Source organism: Opisthocomus hoazin, chromosome 3 (genome assembly GCF_030867145.1).
Source record: "Opisthocomus hoazin isolate bOpiHoa1 chromosome 3, bOpiHoa1.hap1, whole genome shotgun sequence".
Classification (NCBI taxonomy): domain Eukaryota; kingdom Metazoa; phylum Chordata; class Aves; order Opisthocomiformes; family Opisthocomidae; genus Opisthocomus; species Opisthocomus hoazin.
The window spans coordinates 55,428,954-55,452,663 of NC_134416.1; the positions used below are offsets into that span (position 1 = coordinate 55,428,954).

The following is a 23,710-nucleotide window of genomic DNA, read 5'->3' on the forward strand; positions in this document are numbered from 1 at the left end:
ACGTGCTGCCAGCATATGTGCTGGATCCCCTCCCCACAACAGGCTAGCGGTGCTCCTTACTAGCCAGCAAAATAACTCCTGCAGCCAATCTGCTCTAGAACATCCCAGCCTTGCGGATTTTTTCTGATTTTCATTCCAACAGGAGAAAAGGAAAAATCTGCCAAACGCACCAGCAGCCACAACAGCCAGCAGTTCTTCACTGGCAAACACCCCTTCCTCTGAGGCGTCCAGTTTTCCTGTCTCTGTTTTTCTACTGGAGACACAAAAATCCAGCCTCTCCCTTCTTCCTGGATGAGGACAGAGTGACTTTTCAAATCTGCTGAGTGGATGGAAATCAGGGCCCTGTGCTGCCTCTGCTGCTCTTCCACTTCTTTAAAGGATCTATACATTTAGTGATTACAAAAGCAGTAGTTTAAATCAGCTTCACATGTGGCCTCAGCTAACCTGTCTGGGGCATTCCGGATGCACTAGGCGTGCTCGCAGGGTTAATTGCAGCTGAGAGATTTAAGCACCTACTGCCTCTTGGTTGTCAGTCACCACTTCCTCCATCAGAGGAGACGTCTGATAAGCAGCAGGGCAGGTTGGGAGTGTGTTACCATGTCAAACAGGGCTGCAAGGTCTGTGTGCTAGCAGGACTGCTGTGGCTGAGCTTGGGATAGAGAGCTCAACCCCGTAACTGTATAGCCCACCCTAAGGCTGCAGTTTCACAAGCAGCTGCCAATGTTAACAGCTCCCTCATGCCAAAAGGGAAAGGCTTGTTCTTCCTCCTCCCCTCACTTTTTTTATCCTCCCTGATTCCAGTCATATGGTCCTCAGCCTTTCTTGCCCCGGCAGCATACAATCCAGTTTTTCCACTGGCTTAATTTTTTGCTAGCTCAGCAAGTTAAATTTGCTTGCCTAGAGCGGTCCCTCAGCATGCGATAAGGAGCTGGAGCACTCTGCTGAGAGCGGGGAAAGAAAGTGGAGAAAACAGTGGGAAAGGCTTCCCCTTTTTGGTGACAGTCAGCTGTTACACAGGGTCACTGCATCTCCCAAAGCTGCAGCCCAACAGGGTGCTCTCTGCAATTAGTGGGATGATCCATATACCAGCTGAGTTATTGCTCCTGTCAAAAAAGGCACAACCTGCAAGCAAGTCATTTTTTCACTCAGCTGCAGAAAAGAGGCATTAAAGCAGCATTAAAGTAGTGGTAAACATGGCTAAATTAATATAAAATCCTTTTGGAGTTAAATCTGTCCTAGCCACATACTCCATCTATGTAAACGCAGTTCATTCTCCCTCCCCAGGTTCCCTAGTTCAACAGCATATTCACTACAACTTCCGAGAAGAGTAAATTTCTGTAAAGTTTGTGTTCTTTCAGCAAAGTGACATTTGCTAGCAAGTTCACACTGACATCAGTGCTTCAAAATGCTGCCACCTTCTGTGGAAAACTGGAAATTTACTCATATTCTTCTATCCCATGAATTTAGTTTTTCCAGTTTTTGGAATTGAATGCTTTATAAGAATGTCTGTTTCTTTACCACTTCCCTGATATACAGCAAATAACTATTCCATGGGAAGATGTGAGAAAAATCTAGCTTTACTTGCTTCATGTTCCTAAGAAAGAGGGACAGGACAACATCGTGCTAAATTCACACAGTTAGCGATAACATAAAGAAATGCTTTTATCATCCTCCAGGAAATTTACAGGCAGCCCAGTGATTAACACACCCTTCATCTGGAAAGTGTTCTGCAGGTTACTGTAGGAGAGCAGGAGACCACATGTTGCTGCATTCATTGTAAAGTCACAGCAGATTATCATGCATTAAAGAGGAGCTGTTACAGAGAGCTATAAATAACATTTCCTCCTATCTGCTTCTTCAAAAACTGCAGCTGCTGAAAATTTCCATTTGTCTAGGACAAACTGTGCTTCCATTTAGTGTGTCCAGAAAGAGGACTTATCACACAAGGCAGTCAATAGAAAGACAAAAAAAATTTACAGGCAGGTAATTTCGTCCATATATAAAAATGTTTACACTATTCAGCAACTTGACCGCAAATTCCAACAATTAATTCCATAAATGTAATAGCTATAGAGATGAATAAAATGTTTGGAAGATTATAAAAAAAGGCCTAAAAAGTTTATTTTAGAAATCAAAATAACCGCTTTTTAAATATGTCAAAGATTAACAAAAGAATATTTGCAGAACATCTATGCTGTGTAGCTACCGAGTACTAAATTACTTCTGCGGTCTCTGTCTGTTCGATCAGCAAACTGTAACCAGAAATCAGAAATCTCTGGGAGAAGCCCTGTCACACGCTGCTATTCAAAAACTTTCCTCCTGACATCTTTCACAGTCATTCATTTGTTGGCCAATGCCAAGGTTCACCACGCTGTTCTCCAGTCATTCTGACACAGTGATGTATACACTTCACCATGTTAATTTACAGTCCAATAAACTGAGACTTGTGCCTATGTTAGCAAGTAGAACTTACTGATGGGAATCACAGAATCACAGAATGGTCGGGGTTGGAAGGGACCTCTGTGGGTCATCTAGTCCAATCCCCCTGCCGAAGCAGGGTCACCTACAGCAGGCTGCACAGGACCTTGTCCAGGCGGGTCTTGAATATCTCCAGAGAAGGAGACTCCACAACCTCCCTGGGCAGCCTGTTCCAGTACTCCGTCACCCTCAGAGGGAAGAAGTTCTTCCTCATGCTCAGACGGAACTTCCTATGCTTCAGTTTGTGCCCATTGCCCCTTGTGCTGTCGCTGGGCACTACTGAAAAGAGCTTGGCCCCATCCTCCTGACACCCACCCTTCAGATATTTGTAAGTATATATTAGGTCCCCTCACAGCCTTCTCTTCTTCAGGCTGAACAAGCCCAGTTCCCTCAGCCTCTCCTCGTAGGAGAGATGCTCCAGTCCCCTCCTCATCCTCGTAGCCCTCCACTGGACTCTCTACAGTAGCTCATCATCTTTCTTGAACTGGGGAGCCCAGAACTGGACACAGTACTCCAGATGGGGCCTCACCAGGGCAGTGTAGAGGGGAAGGAGAACCTCCCTCGACCTGCTGGCCACACTGCTCCTAATGCATCCCAGGATCCCACTGGCCTTCTTGGCAGCCAGGGCACACTGCTGGCTCATGGTTAACCTGTCGTCCACCAGGACACCCAGGTCCCTCTCCACAGAGCTGCTCTCCAGCAGGTCCATCCCAAGCCTGTACTGATGCATGGGGTTGTTCCGCCCCAGGTGCAGGACCCTGCATTTGCCTTTGTTGAACCTCATCAGGTTCCTCTCTGCCCAACTTTCCAGCCTGTCTAGGTCACGCTGAATGGCAGCACAGCCTTCTGGTGTATCTACCACACCTCCCAGTTTGGAGTGGACAAGCACAGCAGACATACTTAACGTTGAGATCCTGACACACATTACCATATGCATTTCAGGTAGGACGTATGTCAAGTTAGCCCTAGCCTGGTCACATGATTGGAATGCACTAGGTAGGCATGAAGTATCTCTACATTAGTACTCTAGTTAGGAACAGGAGCACACTTTTGAAGTAAACCTTCTGATTGCTCTCACTTGTCATGCAGGGTCTTGGAGGGTGCATAATGGATTCCTTTTGAAGGAAACGAAACCCACAGATACATCCCCAGAACATCTCCAATGCGTTCCAACACTAGGGCCATCGCACAGGGCTAGACTAAAGCAGGTGTGGACTGGCACGTCAGTGGTGCGGATGTTGGATCCTCAGCACCCTTTCTCTCACTCAGAGCTTCTTGTGTTACTCGCCAATGTAGACAATAAGCTCAGACCCAGAAATACCTTGAGGCAATGAAGCCACAACGTAAGGTTGGATGAGGTACACATCCATTACCTAGTGTAGTTAGGACTGAATTAAATCACAGATACATGGTTATGCTATACAGCAGGCCGTGAAACACAGTGCAGAACACACCTTTTACAACAGCTAGCCGGCACCTGCTGGGTTCCTACTGAACCTGGGAAAGCAAACCTCACCTGACTCACAAAGCCACTTCATGGAGGGAGCTCATTCCTCTGGAGAGACAGAAGTGGGCGCTGCACAGGACAAGGATGCCTCCAGCAAGGCTCGTTAGTTCGTTTTCGGAGGCGCAGACAAGCCCCTGTCCTGCTCTACGCTCGCGCCACGTGCACAGGCACAACGCTGCACCTGCGCTTAGCGGACCCGAAGCAGAACTGATCAGCAGGAAATCCCCGGCAGCACCAAAATACGCCCTCAGAGAAGTTTCCAAAAGCGCTGCGAGAGCGGAGGCGACTTTGGCCACAGCACCAAACCCCACCTTCAGAGGGATTTTCTAACACCCTTGTGACGAGCAGCCCATAGACACTCAGGAAACGCCGCCGTGCCCGCACGCTGCTGCCACACCACCGCTACCAGGGAGCATACCGGCCTGGGGAGCTTTCTCCTTTCCCGGTCAGTTGTGCCAGGCGGGAGGCATCACTGGCGCCCGGGGGCCACGGCCCACATAGCTTGGTCACCCCCGGCCTGTCAGCACGCCGTCCTGCTTCCCCCCTCGCCTTCGGCAGTCGAAGGGCCTAACAGCTGAGGACGGGGGCTTCACAACCAAACCGGGCCCGAGCCCGGGCGAGCCGGCTGAGCCGCCGGGATCACAAGGCCACCAGGCCGACCGGGACGGGGGCAGCGCTGCAGCGGTGCGGTGCGAGCTCCGGCCCCACAGACACCGGGGCCCGCGGGGAGACCCTGAGGGCGGGCGGGAGGGCGGTGGAACGGGGCGGGGCCCCTGCGCATGCGCAAACGACATCGCAGCCCCACGCCTCCCCAGACGCCCGCCGGAAGTGTCCCGTCCCGGGCGCGGGGAGGCTCGCGGGGCGGCGGGCGGGGCGGGGCTGCCGCGGTGCCCGGATGTGAGCGGGGCTGGGGCTCGCGCTCGCCGCTTCGCGGGGGGAGAGGAAGGGGGCGCGAGCCGCGCTGACCTCGGCTCCGCGGCGTGCGCGCGCCTCCGCTCCTTCACCCGCCCGCCCCGTCCCTGCGCGCGTGCGCGCGCATCCCCCCCCCGCCCCCGAACGCGCGCCTCCGCCCCGCCTCCTCCTCCCCCCCTCTCCCCCCCCCCCCCCCTCCCCCGCAGTTGGCGAGGAGGGCCGCTCGCGCTGCCGGCACGTCGCTGACACTCGCGCGAGGTAAGCGGCCGCCTCGCGCCGGCGGGGTCAGCGGGGGGAGAGGAAGTTTGTGCCCCCCCCACCCCCCGAAGCCCCTCCGGGTCCCATCGGCCTTCGCACCCCGCGCCGCGACCGGGAGCCCGTCCTGGCGCGGAGAGGCGCCGCCCGCCCCCGCCCCGGGGCCGAAAGGCCGGCGTCTCCTCCTCGGGCCTGCCTCGCCGGACGCGGCCCGGGCCCGGGCCTGCCCGCGGCTGCCGCTGCCTCGGCGATGGCGGCGGGCGATGCCCTCCCGCCGGCTTCTGGCGAGTGGGAGCTGGGGCGGGGGGCCCGCTGCGGCGCACGGCGGCTTCTCGCAGCCCCCGCCTTGCCCCTCGGCGGCCCGGGCCCGGCCCTCGGCCCGGGGAGGGTTCGGCCGCGTGCGGGGGCTCCCTGCCAGGCCCTGCGCCGGGGGGGTGGTCACGGCGGGCCGCGCTCGGAGGCCTTCCCACCTCTCCCTCCCCCGGGAGTTCCGTCGTGGGGTCACAGCCGGGGGTTCGGGCGGGGAGGCTGCCAGGTTCCGTCGCGGCAGCCGGCGGGGGAGGCCGGCGTGCCCGGTCTGTCAAGCAGGAGAGCCCCGGGGCTCGGCAGAGACCGAGGGCTCGCCCCTGCCCTTAGGGCTTGAGGGGCTGACAGTTGCGTGGGTCGGCTTTTCCTCCACTTCTTGCACCGGAGCCTTTGATTACTGTGTGGTTTGTTCTTGTATTTCTGTCTTCCTTTCTGACCGTAATCCGGCTTTTGCTGGAGGGGACTTTGTCAGGACAGAAACTGCCAGTTCTTGAACGTCTGCGAAAGTCCTTTCTCTACTGTGCAAAGTAATAGTAATTTCTTTCCTACTAATAAAGACCTAGTTCCCTATGTGGGACAAGAGTGTTTATTTGTTAGTGTCCCGAGAAACAGTACCGGTGAGGGAAGCATTGTATTTTCTGGTTTGTACTTGGAAGTCTTTCTGGAGTATGCCATGTTGTGTGGCTGTGAGTGACAGTGGTGTCTGTATATGTCTGGAAAAAAACAAGAAGGTCTAGGTGTATACAGCATGGGTCATGGTGCTCTCAAATTCTGAGAGTCAATGGTGTGCTCAGCACTAAGAGAATATAAGACTGAAGACTTATTCAGCAACTAGAGCTGTTATTTTTAGTGTGAGTGGCTGTACTGCAGCTCTTACAAATAATCTTTGGCTAGTGGAAACCCGTAGGCTTGCTAAGTGTCACGGAGCTCATGAGCCATTAGAAGTAAGGCATACAAATTCTGTTACTGGCTCCTTAGGGGGAGACATGGAAATAGCACTACAAAAAGTACTATTAGAGATTTCTTCCCTGGATGTGTTTTTTTAATTCCGTCTCAAATATGAGTTGCTGGTCATGCAGCTTCTTTAAAGGAGAAAGTCAGAAGACAGCACTGGTGACTGGAATTTGAAACATTATCAGTTTTGCATGGTTAGAAGTGTCTTCATAAAAGAGTGGATGAATGAAAATGGGGTTAGGGACAATTTAAAGTCTTAAAGAACAGAAAAAATACAGCGCTCTTTCATTTTGGATAATGGATAATTATTAAAAGGAGCTTAATATAAGTATCTTTCAAATTGTTAGAGAAAGACATGCATTCGTCAGTGCTGGAAGGCTTACTGTAGTTGTAATGAAATGAAATGATCTGGTCTGTGTTACACAACTGATAACTTAAAGTTCCTATTTGACCTTAAAAATCTGTAAAGTTTAACCTCAGACTAGTTAAGGTTTGAAAAATAATATAATTTTGTTACAGAAATATTTCTTTGTCAGTCTGTCAATGGTAAAAATTAATAGGTAATTCTTGACCTAAAAAGGTGATACAGAAGTTATGAGCACTGAGTCTTCCAGTAAACTTAAAGAGGTACTAGGGAAGCTGAACAGTTATTACTTATGCCATAATACAAAACCATTGTCTTTGAATAAGAGAACTTGAAAGTTTCAAAAGCCACAAATAGATGTGAAAGGTATGATCAACTGAATATGTGAAGGCTATTACTGAGGATCTCTGTTAGTTTTTAGACTCTTGTGCAGATTAACTTCTACATCGTTAACATCATTTCAGTTCATATGAAGACATCTTTAACTGCCCTAGGCAAATGTCTCAAATATACTCCTTTCTAGGCTTTCTGTCTCCGGTTTCTAGCTTAATTCATATTAGAAGGAACAGTTGTAGGTGGTTGCTGATATCTGCGAAGCTCTGTAGCAGCAGCCACAAAACTTAGTAGAGTCTAGTGGATTTATTAGTTGTTGCTGTGAGACGCAAAACTGACAGCAGGACCACGTTTTTGCGGGCTGTGAAAGAGAGCAGCATACTACTTTCTGGAAAAAATGTGAAAGGCTCAGAAACTTCCTTTCAAATGTACTGTCTGTATCTGCTGCCTTTCGAAAAGTAAAAGAGTAATGCTTAAGACAGCAAAATACCAAAAGTTCTTGGATGTGGAAATAAAATTTGTAGGTATTTTTAATTAATTAAAAAAGAAATTTTAAAGCTAAACATTGTTTGAAGGGATGCAAGAGGGTGGGAATGCCAAATTCAGAGCCTGACAAGGATGTTAATGAAGTGCTTACCACATGAACATTTTATATTTTTCGTAGGTGGCATGAAACATCCTATTTGTAAGCATAAGGAATGCCCTTGGCACACCTCGACAAGTTACTTTGGCCTAAACATCGATTGCCTCTTGTAAAAACCTGTAAGTAAAATAAATGTAATTTGATTTGAGATTTCTTTGATGATTTGCTTTCTGATCACAGTTAGCATGGTCTGCCTCTAAAAGGAAAAGCGAGTTTTGGTTGCCTTATTTTGTAAAATGGGCAAATCTTCAGTTATGTTAACTGACACTGTAACAGCAGTTGACAGAGACTCTAAAAGCTGAATCAATTATTGTGTTTTACAGAAATGGCAGCTCAGAAAAGGAAGTCTATGTTAGTAGAGCCTTCTGCTAAACGTCCAAAGCTGGACAAGAACAGCAAACCATCATCGGTGAAGAAGGAAAAAGAGGTGTCAGATACGAAACATGTCTCAAATAAATCAAGGTCTAATCAGTGTGCAGTGCAGGAGAAAACTGTACTCAAAACCTCTGTCAGATCAAACAGGTCAGTGATGAAAAAAATAAGTAATTGTTCTAGGTTATCTTCCTAGACTGAATTAGTGCAGAGAAAATCTAAGCAGAATGAATTTGAGTTAAAGATATAGCTAAATAGTTAAATAGTACTAGTGGAAAGATCAGCCTTCAGTCATTAAGTATGATATCTGCTACATGATCTTTCTCTGGAATCATGTTAGTGTCTTGAAATCCAGAAAGACTTCCTCCAAAAAAGGTTCTGAAGTGAAAATAAATCTAAATACTGTATAAGCTAATACTTCACTTGAAAGCCACAAGTGTCAACAATTAAAAACTGCTAGAAATATTAAAAAGCATTCATCTGGGGTTCATAGTTCAGTCTTGCCATGCATAAAAAACATAAAGTACTGCACTTGAGAGTAACCGGGTGGAAGTGAAGTCTTTTTAGAATGATTCTAGAGAAAATTCTTGTGAAGTATTAAGGCTGTAAGATCTAGTGTTTTTAAAAAAGAAAAGGAAAAAAAAAATTTTCGAGGCAGAGGCTAGGATGAATGAGAAGAGTCTGATGACAAATTCTACTTTCTGAATACTGAAAAAATAATTATTTTAATCTTTCAGTGACAACGCCGATGAACGTGAGCTAGGAATGCGCATGACTACAAGATCATCAGGATTGAACTCAAATAATAAAACAGTACCTGACAAAAAGGTCCAACAACAGCCTAAATCTACAAAAAATAAGGAGGTATGCCAGAAAAAAACTGTGCAAGAAATTCCTAAGTCAAAATGTGTCGTTGCGCCAAACGAGCCAGTAATGAGGAGATCACAGAGACTGCAGCAGTTAACACATGTACATGTACCAGCAAGATCCCTGCGCAGCAGAGAAGTTAAAGAAAAAGCTTTGGAAGTTAAACAAAATAGCCAGGCAAAAAGACATGCCCACAGTGTTACAGCAAAAGTACCTAAATCTGGTGGAGACAAAACGGAACAGAAAAACACAAAAATAAAGCCAAACAATGCAAATGAGGATAAGGAAATACATGTAGAAGTGACCAGCTCTCTGAAAGAGAAAAAATGTAAAGCAGACAATAAAAATGATAATTCCAACAGCTTTCAACACAGCCTTCAAAGTTCATCATTATGTCCTGATGAGAGTCTTGAGGAAGTTAAGAAAGACCAAACGGGCCCTGTATCTCCTAGCAACACAAAGAAAGTGGAAACAGATTCTCTTAAGCCAAATTCTAAAACAGTAACTAAGGAAAAGCAACAAACACATCAGAGTGGAAAAAACAGTACAAAACCAAAAAGGATTTCACAGCCATCTGTAAGTGAAACTGATGTGGCTGATCAACCCGAGAGAGATGTGAAATCCAAACGGGTAAGCATCCTTGAACTTTGTGAAGAAATAGCAGGTGAGATTGAGTCAGATACAGTAGAGGTGAAAAAGGATTCCCCTAATGCCGCGTGTAGCAAAACAGAAGAAAAGGATGCCGGCATACAGCTTCAACAAGGTGAAATGCTTACTCAGAAAGAACCTAGTCAAAGTACTCAATGCAAACGTTTTTTCCCTAGCAAAAAAGGAATGCCTGTCAAATGCACTCTGAATGGTAGAAATAGCTCCTCAAACAAAAACTCTAAATGGACCAAAATTAAATTACTGAAAGCTAGTAACATGAAGCAGAGTAATTTAAATTCTGCAAATGCCCCCAAGCTTTCTTTGTTAAAAGATTACATGGAAGTTTCAGAGGCAAGTCAAATACCTACGGAAGCAGAGCTTTCGAAGGTACAAGGCAAGTTGTCAATAACAGGACTCTCTGAGAATGAAAGTGCAACTTGTGTGCAGGAGAAATCGGATCCTTCATCTGAAAGAGCTGGAGCTAAAGAAGTGACGCTAGAAATAAAACAGCCCACAAAGAGAGGTGCAGAAAATGGTTTGTTGCATAATATGACGACACATTTATGTGAGCCAAGACCAGATGAGGTAAGTCATTTCAATTGTGTATGGTGGGAGGGTGATCTAAATCTGTTTTCTGCGAATGCCATGCTCAGAAAGTTTATTTTAACAATGACTTGTTTTACAGTAACTTAAAAGTTTTCACATGTATTAAAGATACTTTACTGGTGCGTTGTTACAGATGGGATGATTGTAAGCTGGCAGATGAATCTGTTCCACCCTCCTAAGTTCTGTAGTTAACTGTATGTTGGTGGATAACAATTCCTGCTGGAGCTGGAGGCTGTACAGTTTCACATGGACACTTTTGGATGACTTAAGCTTGCATAACTGTTCTGAAAAGGTGTATTAAAAGAAATGAGAAGGAAAAAAGTGTTCTCTCTCTGAATGAGCTTCTATTAAAAATTTAAGATTTTAAGGACAAAGGTGTTCTATAGGAAGTATTTTACAAGCTTATATATAAAATGAAAAATATCTTTTGCAAAACTAATACCACAAACTTCAGTATGGACTAGCTAATTGGTTGCATTTTGTTTGCTTAAAATAATGTAGAAATCAGAAAACTGGTTCTGTGTTCAAGTTGTTAATATTTGGTTAACTCAGCGATTTTGTTAATAGGTTAGAGGCATTAGATAGTTTCAGGTTTTTATTTAATGTTTTCTGTTTTGTTTAGAACTTTCGATTACATTTAGAATCAAGTCCAGAAAGTTCTCCAGTAAAGCAGGTTACAGACCCTAAACCACCAAAACAGTTGAAAAAAGAACCCAAAGAAAGTGAACCTCAAGGTAACTGTTTACTACTATTTTTTCCTCTTCTTCTGACCAGTTGCATGGGAAGCATAAGTATTCCTTTCAGTGGAGTGTTTCACAGAATAAGGTACAGCTGGTGGAGAACTATCCTTCTGGCACTGGAACTGTTCACCAGGGTTTTTGTATTTCTTTGTGTGTCACGCCCATGGCCGCTTTAGAAGCAGTGAATGTATCTCTGAGCTGTGTAGTGGGAAAGAGAAGTGTCTGTTTCTCTACCCAGCTCTGCTTTTACTGCAGCTTTGTGCTTTATGCATGAATATTTTAATGCTTAAATATGTTCCATTTGAGTAAAACCGAAGTGACAACTTTTAAAAACAAACAGAAAACCCCCTAACCAAATCCTTTGCTTTGCCATGTAATAAAGTAATAAAACTTACGTATTTGAATTGGATTTTTCTCTTGGATCGGTTTCTGTTAAGGATTCTCTGTTGGTTACTGCTTCCTTTGAATGAACATCTGCCATTCTTTCTCCTAAATTGTTCTACTTGATCTTGACCAAATTATTGAGTAATTAATCTCCTGTTTTTATTACCTAGTCTTCATTTATGAGCCTGTGAATGCAGTTTGTCAAACCTTATGATGAGTGTGATGTGAATATTTTGACAGAAGTACATTTGACTAAGAAATATCATTGATGGGTGGCTAACATACCCTCTTCATTAACTTCCCTCTTCGTATTTCATCGTTTCGCTTTTGCGTTTTTGGTTCTGAACCTGATTTTGAGTGCACTTTGTAACTATTTAGCTTTACTAAATAGGGTTTTTTTCCTGCCATTGTAAGGTATATTTGAAGGGCGAAATACGCTGGTTGTGCTGTTAGAGAATGTAAAAAATGTTTTTTCTTTCTTTTGCTATTCTTGATTTGTTTCTTTTCCTTAAGTGTTAGAGAACAGACCTTGGATGGGGACGCATTGTACATTTATGATTCTCATACTATATATAGAGCTATTTGTATGGGTGTTGGTATAAACAGATTAAAACTCCTATGTAGTTTCACTGCTGGCCTTGTTACTGCTCTGCAGAACTGATGTGGAAATGTTGAAGAAAACTGCATATATTTTTAAGTATATGTGGAGGAACGTCTGAATACTGCCTCAAGGTTGCATCTTTTTTTGTTGGCCATGAACAAATTGCAACATTGTCTTGAATATGTTTTTGCAAATCACTATTTGTGCTGCTCAAATTTCCTTTGCAACTAAAAACTTTATAATGAGGTTACAATCTTTGATTAATTGTAGGTTTGGCTCCCAAGCAGTTGACACATACTTCATGTACAAATCAAACTTCTGAAACTGAGAACAGGTATAGTATTTCATACATTATGAAATTACAGTAACCTTCCATAGAGTTATGAGAGGTTTTTTTAAGAGAGTAACTGTTCTGTTGTCTTGCAGCCTCAGCTTTCAGTTTCAAATAAGTGACTTGTCCTTTGTAAAAACAGACTTTCATTTTTCCCAGTTATTAAAAGATGCGTTTATTTTGTGAAGAAAACTATTAAGCAAGGTGTTTGTAACTGCACATTTATTGTAAAAAAGTAGATTTTAACACAGTTGGGAAAGCATTTCTAATGGTCTCTTCCTCAAATCAGATGGTGACAAGAGAGTGTGGGAAGGGTTTACCACATGATTTTCACTTACTGAGTTACTTCACTTCTGGAAGAGTTTTCTAATCCTTAAATTTTGGGAGTCTTGTGTATATGAAGTATTTTTAGGCGAGGAAGAGGAGATTTAATTTGGGATTCTTTTGTGATTACTATGAAACGAAGGTGTAAGCTGCCATATAAAAGATGATTCTTTTTCTTATGACTAACTCAATTGTTCTTACTACTAACAGTTCAAGTTTGTGTTTTACCCTTGATCATGTTGACTATTGTAGTTTTTGAACAATTGTGACATAGTCTCTGGTTTTAGCCAGTTATGAGCTAAAGACAATAATTCCTTTGTACCTGATACCTTTAACAGCAACATAGTTGGCATGGTGGTTAGTATGTTGGTACTGTTTTCTATATCCATAATGGAGACAAGAAGAAATAACGCAGTTCATTTTCAGTACAACTATCTGAGACCAGATTAACAATTTTGACTAAAGGGCCCTTTTGTACATCTTGAAAAACTCTGCTACTATGGAATTTCACAGAAGATGGGTAGTAAGATAGAAGTAAAACTAGTTAAATGAATATTTTTAGAATTTTCAATAAATACTGCAATAACTTTGATTTTTCATATTTTTATTCTTAGCTGCCAAACAGCTTTATGATATCTACTCAAATTTGCTAACTTTATTACACGAACGAGCCCATATTTTGCTTTACTGTCATTTGGAGATATATATTTCTTGTGAGAGCTTGCTTACACTGCTTTTCATATGCTGTTCAAGATTTAAGCCATTATTGTTTCTGTGGTACTCCTGCCATAACATAATGTGCAGATCTACAGTCTGGCTCTCTTCAGGACTCTGTAAGGAAATTTTGCAACAGGAAAAGGCAGACCTTGAAGTAGCTACTTAATGCAAATTTTGGGGCACATGGCAGGAATAAAAAAAAATTAGCTCTGCTTTAGCACACACAACACTGTTTTAAAAATGTTTTGCAAGAGTTTTTATATTTAAAAAGCTTACTGAATTAACCTGCTACAGCAGCTGCTACAGTTGTTTGGCCCTATATCTTTAGTTTGCTTGAAAACAGAAAATATGTAAACACCTAGTTGAAGTACGAGTATTTTTCTGTGTGTTTTGCTTTAGTGATCTCCACAAGTTTTATCCAAACCTGGAATTAATGTTATTTTTCTCCTGAATATAGTAGCAAGTTTGTAAGATAACTTTGTTGTTGATGTGTTATAGTACTTTGCAGTGTTTCTTTCAGTCGTGACAAGGGGACACTTAAACTGAGTGATTCAAGTGATAACCCATCCATTTATTCCTTAGGTCCTCTTCTCCCTCCCTTCACTGCCAGCCATTAGAAGAGAATAAGTTTGAATTGAATTTGAGAGACTTATGACATCTGTTTTATATTGCCCAGTTGTATTTGTGGGAATATTTACATGGTCTGCTTTAGCAGCCTGATGTATGATACATAAAACTAAAAACCTAAACCTGACGTAGGAAATACATAGTATTAGGCACCATCAGTCATGCTCTGAAAATGCATCAGTTAAATGTCTGTGATAATGGTTGTGACTAACCTACCCAACTTGATCATAAATTTTATATTTTTTTATAAAAAAAACACCAACTTGTATTTAGGCTAGTCATAAACGGTATTTTTTGGTTAATCCTGCTACTTCCTTATTTTTCCATTTGAATTACAAATTACATACGACTGTTTTGAGTAATTAGCTTGGATTTACATCTTGTTAAAGTTTAGTTATACTAATTACAATGGCTTTGCGTATCTAAGTGACATGTATAAGCAGTCCCTTTTTTAACGTGAGTATATTTATATTTCAAGGGCTCCGCTCTCAAATCCTTCATTAGCATCAAAATGCAGTAGCGTCCTACCATCTGAGGAACATATTCAGAAGCTAAAAGAAGCAGGAAAAGATGGTGATAAGCAGCTGATCATAGTAAGTAATACCCCTTTAGTAAGGCTTATAGCTTCTCGAAGAAATTGCTTCTGAATTTGCAGTGCTGTGTTTTTATGATCTTGTCTAAAAATCATTACTTATACATAGTGCTGTTACCATTGCAAGTGATTTGTGAGAGTAGAACCTACACTAGATTGTCATTCGGTGCTGGAAAATGGTAGCAGACAGACTTAATGTTTAAAGCTCATTCTTGTTAAAACAAATTTCTGCATTTTTTTAATAGAGTGGCTATTCAGTTAAAAAAGCAGTTGTTTTAGGGAGAATGAATTTGCCTTTACTTATGTACAAAATCTGAGTTTCTTAGAATTTCAGAATTATAGGGGGAGGTGCATCTGGCAGATTGTGTGCAAAATTAATATCAACAGATTTATTCCTGCATCATTCCAGATGTCCATTGTTTTGAGACAAAGATTTTCCTGTGGATGCGCTCGTTTTCACCATAGTATTTAAGCAGCAATGCGACTTTGGTTATTTGTTCTTACTTTTTCTGCTGTTTGCTACCAAATGCAGGTATCTCTTAAAACAAGAAAATGCAAAATGAGAAGGGAGAGAGTGATACACAGTCATTTTTCTGTCTTGTAGAATAACACAACTTGATAGTGAAACAATTGGAGTTTTTGGTTGTGTTGTTAATAATCCACACATCAGATAAACATGGAGAAATGAAAGACGAGCTGGGAAGCTACAGAGGGAGATGAATCCAGGCTATTAGGAAGGAGAACTCTGTTGTAAGCTTCTTACAAAATTACCCCTCTCACGTACATAACTGATGGTCTTGCTAAATTGCAATTTCTTCATGTATTACATGCATTATACACATGAAAAGATTAACTGAAATAGAACCAGGTGAATTCTGAATGCTATCCACATTAAATATTTTAAAATCAGAGCTCTTGAGAACTAAATTGATAAATATATCCTTGATTTGCCTAAAGTGATACAAAACTAGGCACTTGAATGCCCAGTCATAGGATGATAGATGAACTGTATCTAACATTTGAGAAGTAGTTCAGTTGTTGCCTCTTTGAAACTCATTTTACCAACAGAGTTAAAATGCGTGATTAAATATCTTAATTATATTAAAAGGACTATAAGAACATGCCTTTTCATTTCAGTAAAGCTGGCAATTTTTGCTCATACAGTAACAGAACTTGACAGAAGAGTTGCTAGGACTGACAAGAAGAAATACATGACTTTCTGCTTAGCTACTGAAGAGAGGTTATGCAGCTCTCCTCTACAGTATTCATACAAAGAGATTTTTTTGCAACTTACTGACTATGCTGGTGGTAGTCTTTTTCAGCCCGAATTAGGAGAGTAACATTTTTTTCCCTAGGTATTCAACAGTAAAAGTTTAAAGTTATTTACGTAGTGAAATTTTAGAATATAAAGAATGGGTCATCAATGAAGACCACCAGGGAAAATGAGACACACCTAGTTTCTTGTTTTCTGTGCGTATTTCTGGAAAATGCAAGTGAGCGCTGTGTTTAATTCTTAAATGTGAAAGTAACAGCTTCATAATGTCTAATATATTTCAGCACTCCATACAAATCTAATTCACTTTGATTTCATATAGTTCTGAGTAGGCTTTTTATTGTGTTGAAAGGGCGTTTTGGTAATGCCTGTAGTTCACTTTACCAAGAAAGCATTAGGTAAGGTATTGCTCTGTTATTCTTTTACCTGGGGGAAAGCTGCTTTTAGCATTGTCAAAACATATAGAGGAACCCAAGTATTTGTTAACCTGTTTTGTAAAATACTATCCTTGACATTAGTTACTGTGGAGATGAGACATAGTTATGTCTAGAATAGTGTGTGCTAGCATCTGGAGGGGAAAAATTGCTAAACTGACTTCTAAAGTACCAGACTTCTTTTACACAAATACTCAAAAGATTAGGGATTAAATGCATGCAATAAAATAAGGTACATGTTGTAAATAATAGTTTTGTTTGCAAAACTGCGGTGAATTTCTTAAATGGGAGTTCTGAATGGCTGGACTTTTTTTTTAATTAGAAAATATTTTCGAAGTGTTTGTGTACTTCTGTAATGATACTCTGAGAACAGATTCATTTGGTTTAAAAGCTGTTCAGGTTGAAATTTCTTCTACATGGAGAACATCTTACTACACACAGTCAAATCACTTAAAGTAGCATTTATAGTGTCTGTAAAGAATTTTATAGTTAGTAGCTAGAAATCGTTTTTATTTTAAGTGTCTGGAGCATTGTATTAAGAGAAGCAGTTTCATTATTCTTTGTCACCTTGAGCGAAGTTGGGAAGTAATGCTTTTATTCTTAGCAACAAACGTTCAACTTGCACTTTATTACACTTTTTAAAAAAATGAAGTGCCTGAAATGTGCAATTCTGGGGGCTCTACTATGAGATCTGATTCTTTTGGAGATCTGTCAGGCCAATCCACCTTAATGCATGTACGGAATCCTTTTTTCCTTTTTGTCACATAAGCAGAAAAACTAGTTAGGGTTCGTTTGACTCACCACATGATACACTACCTTTGTTTTACTGGTTTTTTTGTTATTGAATTTTCCTAGTCTTTTATATTTGAGTTTGGCATCTGTCCTTTTAATTGTCTTTACAGTGTCTGAGGCTCAGAGTCTGGGATGTTGCAATATTGTCTGTATATTCTAACCTTTTCATTTCCTGAGCTGTATTTAGAGAGGTGTTATGGTAAAGCTAGTCTTTGTTTTCCACAGTATGCTTTTTTTTTTTATATTTAATCCTTTAAGATGTATCTTACCTTTATTCTTCTCCCATATGATTGCTATAATGAATAGATTTGTTTTCTATTTTTCTTAAGTAATACAATCTTTAACAAGCTTGAAGGCTGTTTGTAACAGAAGTGAAACAATACAAATTTGTTTGTAGAAGAAATGTTTAGTAGCTACACTTGCACCATTCTCTTTCTTGTTACACATCATCTGGTTTCTGAGCAGGTTTCAAACACAGAATTATCTTCATTTTGTTGAGGTATATGTAAGACGAAAGATGAGTTGTTTCTGTTTTCTTCAGATTTGCTTGCTGTCACACATCTTAAAAAACAAGTCTCTTCAGAGTGCAGAATTTCAGCTGAAAGCAGCAAGGAATCTAATGCTGCAACAAACTTCATAGAACAGTGACAGGAAACAGTGGTGTCTGAAGTGATGTGCAAAGCTTTAAGTTCAGACCAAGGAGAGTAACATTGATTTTTCTGGAGGAAAGAAATTCAGATTGAGGCTAAAAGTACGTTATGCTCCAAATCATGACTTGGTGTTTAAAGTAGTCATCTGTTCTGAGTATTTGTGAACTCTTTGTACCCTCTTAGCACTTCATTTAAATGTTCAGTTAGTAGGTTGACAGGTTATGTGAAGCTCCATCCTGGAAGTTTGAGAGTAATGCACTAAAATTGCTCTTTACTTTCCAAGTACTTTAATCTGATGTGCAAATATGAGGACTGGTTAACTTCTGAAATTGAAAGAAATACAAATGTGCAAAGCATACATTTTCAATTTTCATAAAATGAGATATGTTTTACATCCAAGACAAGGAAAGTTACTTGTTTGCTTCTTGTAAAGATTCTGCTTGCTTGCCAGATCTAGGACAAAATTCTGACCGTAAAAATAAGAACTGATAAAAGCATTAAGCCTGCAAATGAATTTCCAAATAATGGCCTATGAGGTACAGGGATACTTCTTCTATTTTATGCCACCAAGGAGATGTGTTTCTTTGAAAATTAAGCTAGTCTTCTGAAAATGATATCCATCAATTTTAGGAAAGGATGTGTAAAAAGCAAAAACAAATCACTGAAGTGATAAAAAGATAGTACAGAGTTACAGAGGCTTTTCTGCCTGTCTAGAGATCTGAGTTAATGCCTAGATGCAAGCAAACATGATTACATGTAGATGATCTTTAATAAATATCAGCAAATTTTATTTATTGTAAATAAATATATTTACAAGGGCAAGTGCAGGGTCCTGCACCTGGGGAGGAACAACCCCATGCATCAGTACAGACTTGGGCGGACCTGCTGGAGAGCAGCTCTGTGGAGAGGGACTTGGGTGTGCTGGTGGACGACAGGTTGACCATGAGCCAGCAGTGTGCCCTGGCTGCCAAGAAATCTAATGGGATCCTGGGGTGCATTAGAAGGAGTGTGGCCAGCAGGTCGAGGGAGGTTCTCCTCCCCCTCTACACTTCTCTAGTGAGGCCTCATCTGCAGTACTGTGTCCAGCTCTGGGCTCCCCAGTTCAAGAAAGATGAGCTACTGGAGAGAGTCCAGCAGAGGGCTACGAGGATGATGAGGGGACTGGAGCATCTCTCCTACGAGGAGAGGCTGAGGGAGCTGGGCTTGTTCAGCCTGAAGAAGAGAAGGCTGAGAGGGGACCTAATATATGCCTACAAATATCTGCAGGGTGGGTGTCAGGAGGATGGGGCCAAACTCTTTTCAGTGGTGCCCGGTGACAGCACAAGGGGCAATGGGCACAAACTGAAGCATAGGAAGTTCCAGCTGAACATGAGGAAGAACTTCTTCTCTCTGAGGGTGATGGAGCACTGGAACAGGCTGCCCAGGGAGGTTGTGGAGTCTCCTCCTCTGGAGATATTCAAGACCCGCCTGGACAAGGTCCTGTGCAGCCTGCTGTAGGTGCCCCTGCTTTGACAGGGGGGTTGGACTAGATGATCCACAGAGGTCCCTTCCAACCCCGACCATTCTGTGATTCTGTGAAATGCATAGATCAGGATTGCTTGGTGGAAGGTGCTTTTGATTCTGAGGTTTGAATTGGTGCTAAATGTGGAAGTGATATGCACACTAATTCAGTTCACAGATTTGAATATCATACTTGAATTTTTCCTTGTATATATTTTGGTTAAACTTGAACATAGTTTCCTGTTTGACTGAAATAGGTAATATATGAAAGAAATATTTTGGTTTAAGCTGAAAGCACAATCCTCCGTGGGAATAAGAAGTGTAAAAGTGGTTTCTTAGCCTGAAGAAAGTTGCATAGCTATCATTTCAAGTTGCTGCTTTCTTCCTTGAACTAGTATAGACCAGTTGGCAGTTTCTCTGAAGAATCGGAGAATGGCTTTTGGGCAATCTTTTGTTGTTCACATTACTTAAGTACTGCCTCTTTTCCTGTAATCCCAGTAAAAACTAGGCAGTGGTTACTGCGTAGGTGACTGGGGAGGGAGTTTGGTAGTTGAGAGCAGTCACTTTTCCTTTCTTCCCACTCGAATCTTACCCTGTGGGATAGCTCTGTGCTTAGTGGGGCAGTAATGGCCATCCTTTCTTACTGCCACTCCATCCCATTTCTGCTTCGCTGCAGCAACCCAGCAAATTCAGGTGGGTTATTTGGTGTCCTTTGTCCTGAAGGTGTGAATGTTTTGTAAGGTTAGCTGGGGACCTGATACAGGAATTCTGGCACCGAGGCTACTAACATTGCGTGGTGGGTTAACCCTGGCAGGCAGCTAAGCACCGTGCAGCTACTCGCTCGCTCCCCCCAAGGAGGATGGGGTAGAAAACTCGTGGATTGAAATAAGGATGGTTTAGTAGGTAAAGCAAAAGCTGTGTGCACAAGCAAAGCAAAATAAGGAATTAATTTGGTACTTCCCATCAGCTTGCAGGTGTTTTAGCCATCTCCTGGGAAGCAGGACTTTGCCATGTGTAACAGTTGGGAGGACAAATGCTGTAACTCCAAACGTCTTCCTTCCTCTTTCCCCCAGTTTTTATCGCTCATCATGACGCTGTATGGCATGGTCAGTCTGGTCAGTTGGGGTCAGCTGTCCCAGCTGTGTCCCCTCCCAGCTTCTTGTGCACCCCCAGCCTCCTTGCTGGCACACCAGCATGAGAAACAGAAAAGGCCTTGATGCTGTGTAAGCACTGTGCAGCAATACCGAAAACATCCCTGTGTTATCAACACTGTTTTGGTCACAAATCTAAAACGTAGGCCCATAGCAGCTGCTGTGAAGGAAACTAACCTTATCCCAGCCAAAAACAGTATGCATTGGAACATGCTCTGTAATGTTCTTGGATAATGTTTTTATATGGGTTGAGAAGAGATTATTTGTCCATTGTAAATACTGTGCAGATTTATTTTTTAGCTTGGTATTTTTTTCATATTGCTTTAGCTAATGAGCAGCGAGGATATAATTTCATTATGAATAATGACCCTCCATTTTCATTTTTCAAATATATTAAAATCAGATACATTGCAGTTCTGAAAGCTTCAAGTTGATTTATGTCCTTTGGTTAAAATAGCTTTTCAGAAAGATGGGTACTGGTGATGGGAGTTTTTTTTGGTTGTTTGGTTGTGGGTTTTTTTGTTAAATTCCACAGTCTTTAGTTTGTAGTGAAACTTGTTTCCGAGTTGGGTCATGTCTTCTGATCCTCCTGGTCAGCAAGGGGATCTACCCATGAGCTTCAGTCCCGAATGCATCATTCGTTGAAACAGCATTCTTTGACCTTTTCATTTTCTGTGGAGAGCCCAAAAATCTTTGTGTTGTTCCTTCCTGCTCTTCTTGTATTTCCTTTCCAGCCTGCTTGTTTCTATGGCTGGGTTTTATTCTTTGTTCTGTGATAAGACTAGAGGAAAAAATAGTCTTCCTCTAACTAAAACTAGGTGATCAACAAGGAGGTGACCTAATCTGTGCCTGAAGAGAGAGAACAGATTTTAAAAAAAAAAAAAAAAAGGGCCCCTTTTCATCTGCTACAGAGGCACCAAATGCCTTTTTTGCTTGCAGGGCTCCTTATTCCACATATGGAGGATCAGCAGACATGCACCTTCTCGAAGATATTGGTAAGACTTTTCTTTCTGTCTAACATGGAATTAAGAAACCCTTCTGGAGATTAAGGCAGCATTGTTGTGATGTGCAATTACAGTTAGCCTTGAAATAGCACATCTCATATATCCTGTGCTTAAACTACTGAGGATTGCCTGAGATGTCGGGAACGTTTAATTGCCATCTACACATGCAGAATTTGCTTAGAAAATAAAAGTATCCTTGCTCTTTGTTGTTACTGTGTAGAAAAATGAGTTTTAAATAGACTAACACTTATTTCTGCCTGCAACCCCACATTCTTAAATATTGCTCTGAAAAACGTTTCTTTAAGTTCTGAGAGTCAGACCTTTTGCATTTTTTTCTAGTTGTGACAAGCCAACAGTTTATTCTCCAATGCCCAGTATCTGATGTTTGCTGAGAATGTTCCCTCCTGCCCTCCCCCCCCAAAGTCCCCATTTTAAGTTCTTATTTACTCTATTATGTGGTGTATAAGGTGTTCTTGGGTTGTTGGGTGTTTTTTTTGTGTGTTTGTATGTTGTTCCTTCCTCCCCATTAGGAAGGACTGGCAACCTTTAATGCAGTATTGTTTGGGAGCCCTTTTTCCCTCTTGATGCATGCCCTTTCCACTTTTGCTTATGCAATGACATCAGGTTAAAAATTGTCGTATTCTGTAGATGTTTTGTTAAAGTACAAAATATATTCTTCGTAATTCTTTATTTTGCATGTCCTGTTTTTTTTTTGTTGTAGTCTGCATTGAATTTACAAATTTGTTTTTTTGTTTTGTTTTTGTTTTGCCTGAAGCATTATGTCCTGTGGTGTGGCTTTGAAATACAAAAAGCCTATCTTCTTTACTACCCTCAGGATACTGCAAAGTATTTGCTAAAAAGTATAGTCAGCATTTGTTAGGGCTAGAGAGTTGAAAAGATTGCTTTAGATACTGCAATATGTTTTTTCTGATATTCACATAATAAAGTTTTTAATATTAACCTGTGTGCATAGCCCATTGATACAACTGAATGGATGTAAAAATAGTAATATCAGTGAAAGCTGTAAAAAAACCAAAAAAACAAACAAAAAAATGCCCCCCCAAACACAAACCCACTGATACCAGCAACATCCATGAAAGGCAAACTGTAAAATAGAATATGGCAGTACTATTCAAGGGACATAATCTGTTCCTGGAGACTTGCAAAACAGCGTGTATATTTACAAGGCAAGATGGTATGAACTAAGGAGCCTGACAACTTTGAGGCTATCCTTGACCCACATTTTTGTATGACTTCCTACACAGCTAGTCATTTTAGCTTAAATACCTTTAGCTTCTTGATCGTTTGAGTAGAAATTGTTTCATGACACTTACTGCAGTACTGATATGTGCTAAGTATTTTAAGAGTTGCTTTATGTAGCTGATTTTCTAATTTACATGTCTTATTTTTTTTAAGTATATTTCAAGCATCAAAGTAGACTTCCTCTTCACTTAGCCTGCCTCAGACACAGGAGATACGTTCTCCGTCTACAAGATAGGAATTACTAATTTTGGTTCAATTGGTTCATCTTAAGATAATCACCGTGCATCATCCTTCCTGCTGAACTGCCTTATTTCATCTTTCATGTATAAACCCTTGAAATGCAGTATATTTTGGTGGCCAGATGGATATCTTGTTTTGAGCTGTATTGCTGCTTGAAAGGAAGTCTGCAGGTAAAATAAAATGTTTTGGAATCAGTTTTTACACCTTGAGAAACCTCATCTTATTCTGACTTTGCAGGTCTAACCTCAGGGTTCATCTTTCCTTTTTCCTTCAGAAAATTAGCGTACTCCTGTTTCTCCTTCTGTATATGGTAGGAATGTATTTATTGACATACCATTAAAGCAACGACTTCTCAGATTCAGCTTCTTTCTTTCAGCTGAGTTCCATATATGTACTCTTGTAGAGAAGTTCAACTGTTGAGTTTGCCTAGCTGGTTGTACCTTTAGTCTTTTCTTCAAAAGAAACCGGTACCTACATCTTAGATTTCACTGATGATTGCTTGAAATAAGTTGCTGTTGTGTCATCTGAGCTGTCATCTAGCTCTTAAACGTGCTTAAACATATCTTTGAAGATGGAAGGAGTAAGAAATGATTTGTAAACAGTTTTGCTGTGTTGCAAAACACTTTCTTCTGTAAAGTAGGCTTTTTTTTACTATGAATATTTTCAGCTCTGAGAAAACAAAATTAAGTTCAGGTGATCTGTTTTCTTGCAAATTGTGCAACTTTCAATTTGTGCACACAGATCAGTTTCCTTTTAGAGAACACCCTCAAGTCTTCTTTTGGTTATATAGTATCCTATTTTAGAGTATAATGTAACTTTTTGTTTCCCTATTACTTGTTTTA

At 41.5% G+C, this 23,710-nt stretch overlaps 1 protein-coding gene across 7 annotated transcripts in view; it reads left to right on the forward strand.

Moving 5' to 3' along the window:
- The first annotated feature begins 5,095 nt into the window (after positions 1–5,095).
- The window catches only part of ESCO1 (establishment of sister chromatid cohesion N-acetyltransferase 1), a 37,242-nt gene continuing 18,627 nt past the window's right edge, over positions 5,096–23,710 (forward strand). For 3 of the 7 annotated variants that reach the window (XM_075416348.1, XM_075416350.1, XM_075416351.1), the window contains exons 1-8: positions 5,096–5,155; positions 7,774–7,871; positions 8,076–8,274; positions 8,862–10,224; positions 10,868–10,979; positions 12,241–12,304; positions 14,448–14,562; positions 21,301–21,356. In XM_075416348.1, coding sequence (XP_075272463.1) covers positions 8,078–8,274; positions 8,862–10,224; positions 10,868–10,979; positions 12,241–12,304; positions 14,448–14,562; positions 21,301–21,356 — 1,907 coding nt within the window. In that variant the 5' untranslated portion in view covers positions 5,096–5,155; positions 7,774–7,871; positions 8,076–8,077. Of the gene's footprint in view, positions 5,156–7,773; positions 7,872–8,075; positions 8,275–8,861; positions 10,225–10,867; positions 10,980–12,240; positions 12,305–14,447; positions 14,563–21,300; positions 21,357–22,781; positions 22,964–23,710 lie in introns of those variants that run through there. The other 4 variants (XM_075416345.1, XM_075416347.1, XM_075416352.1 and 1 more) reach the window with 3 other exon arrangements.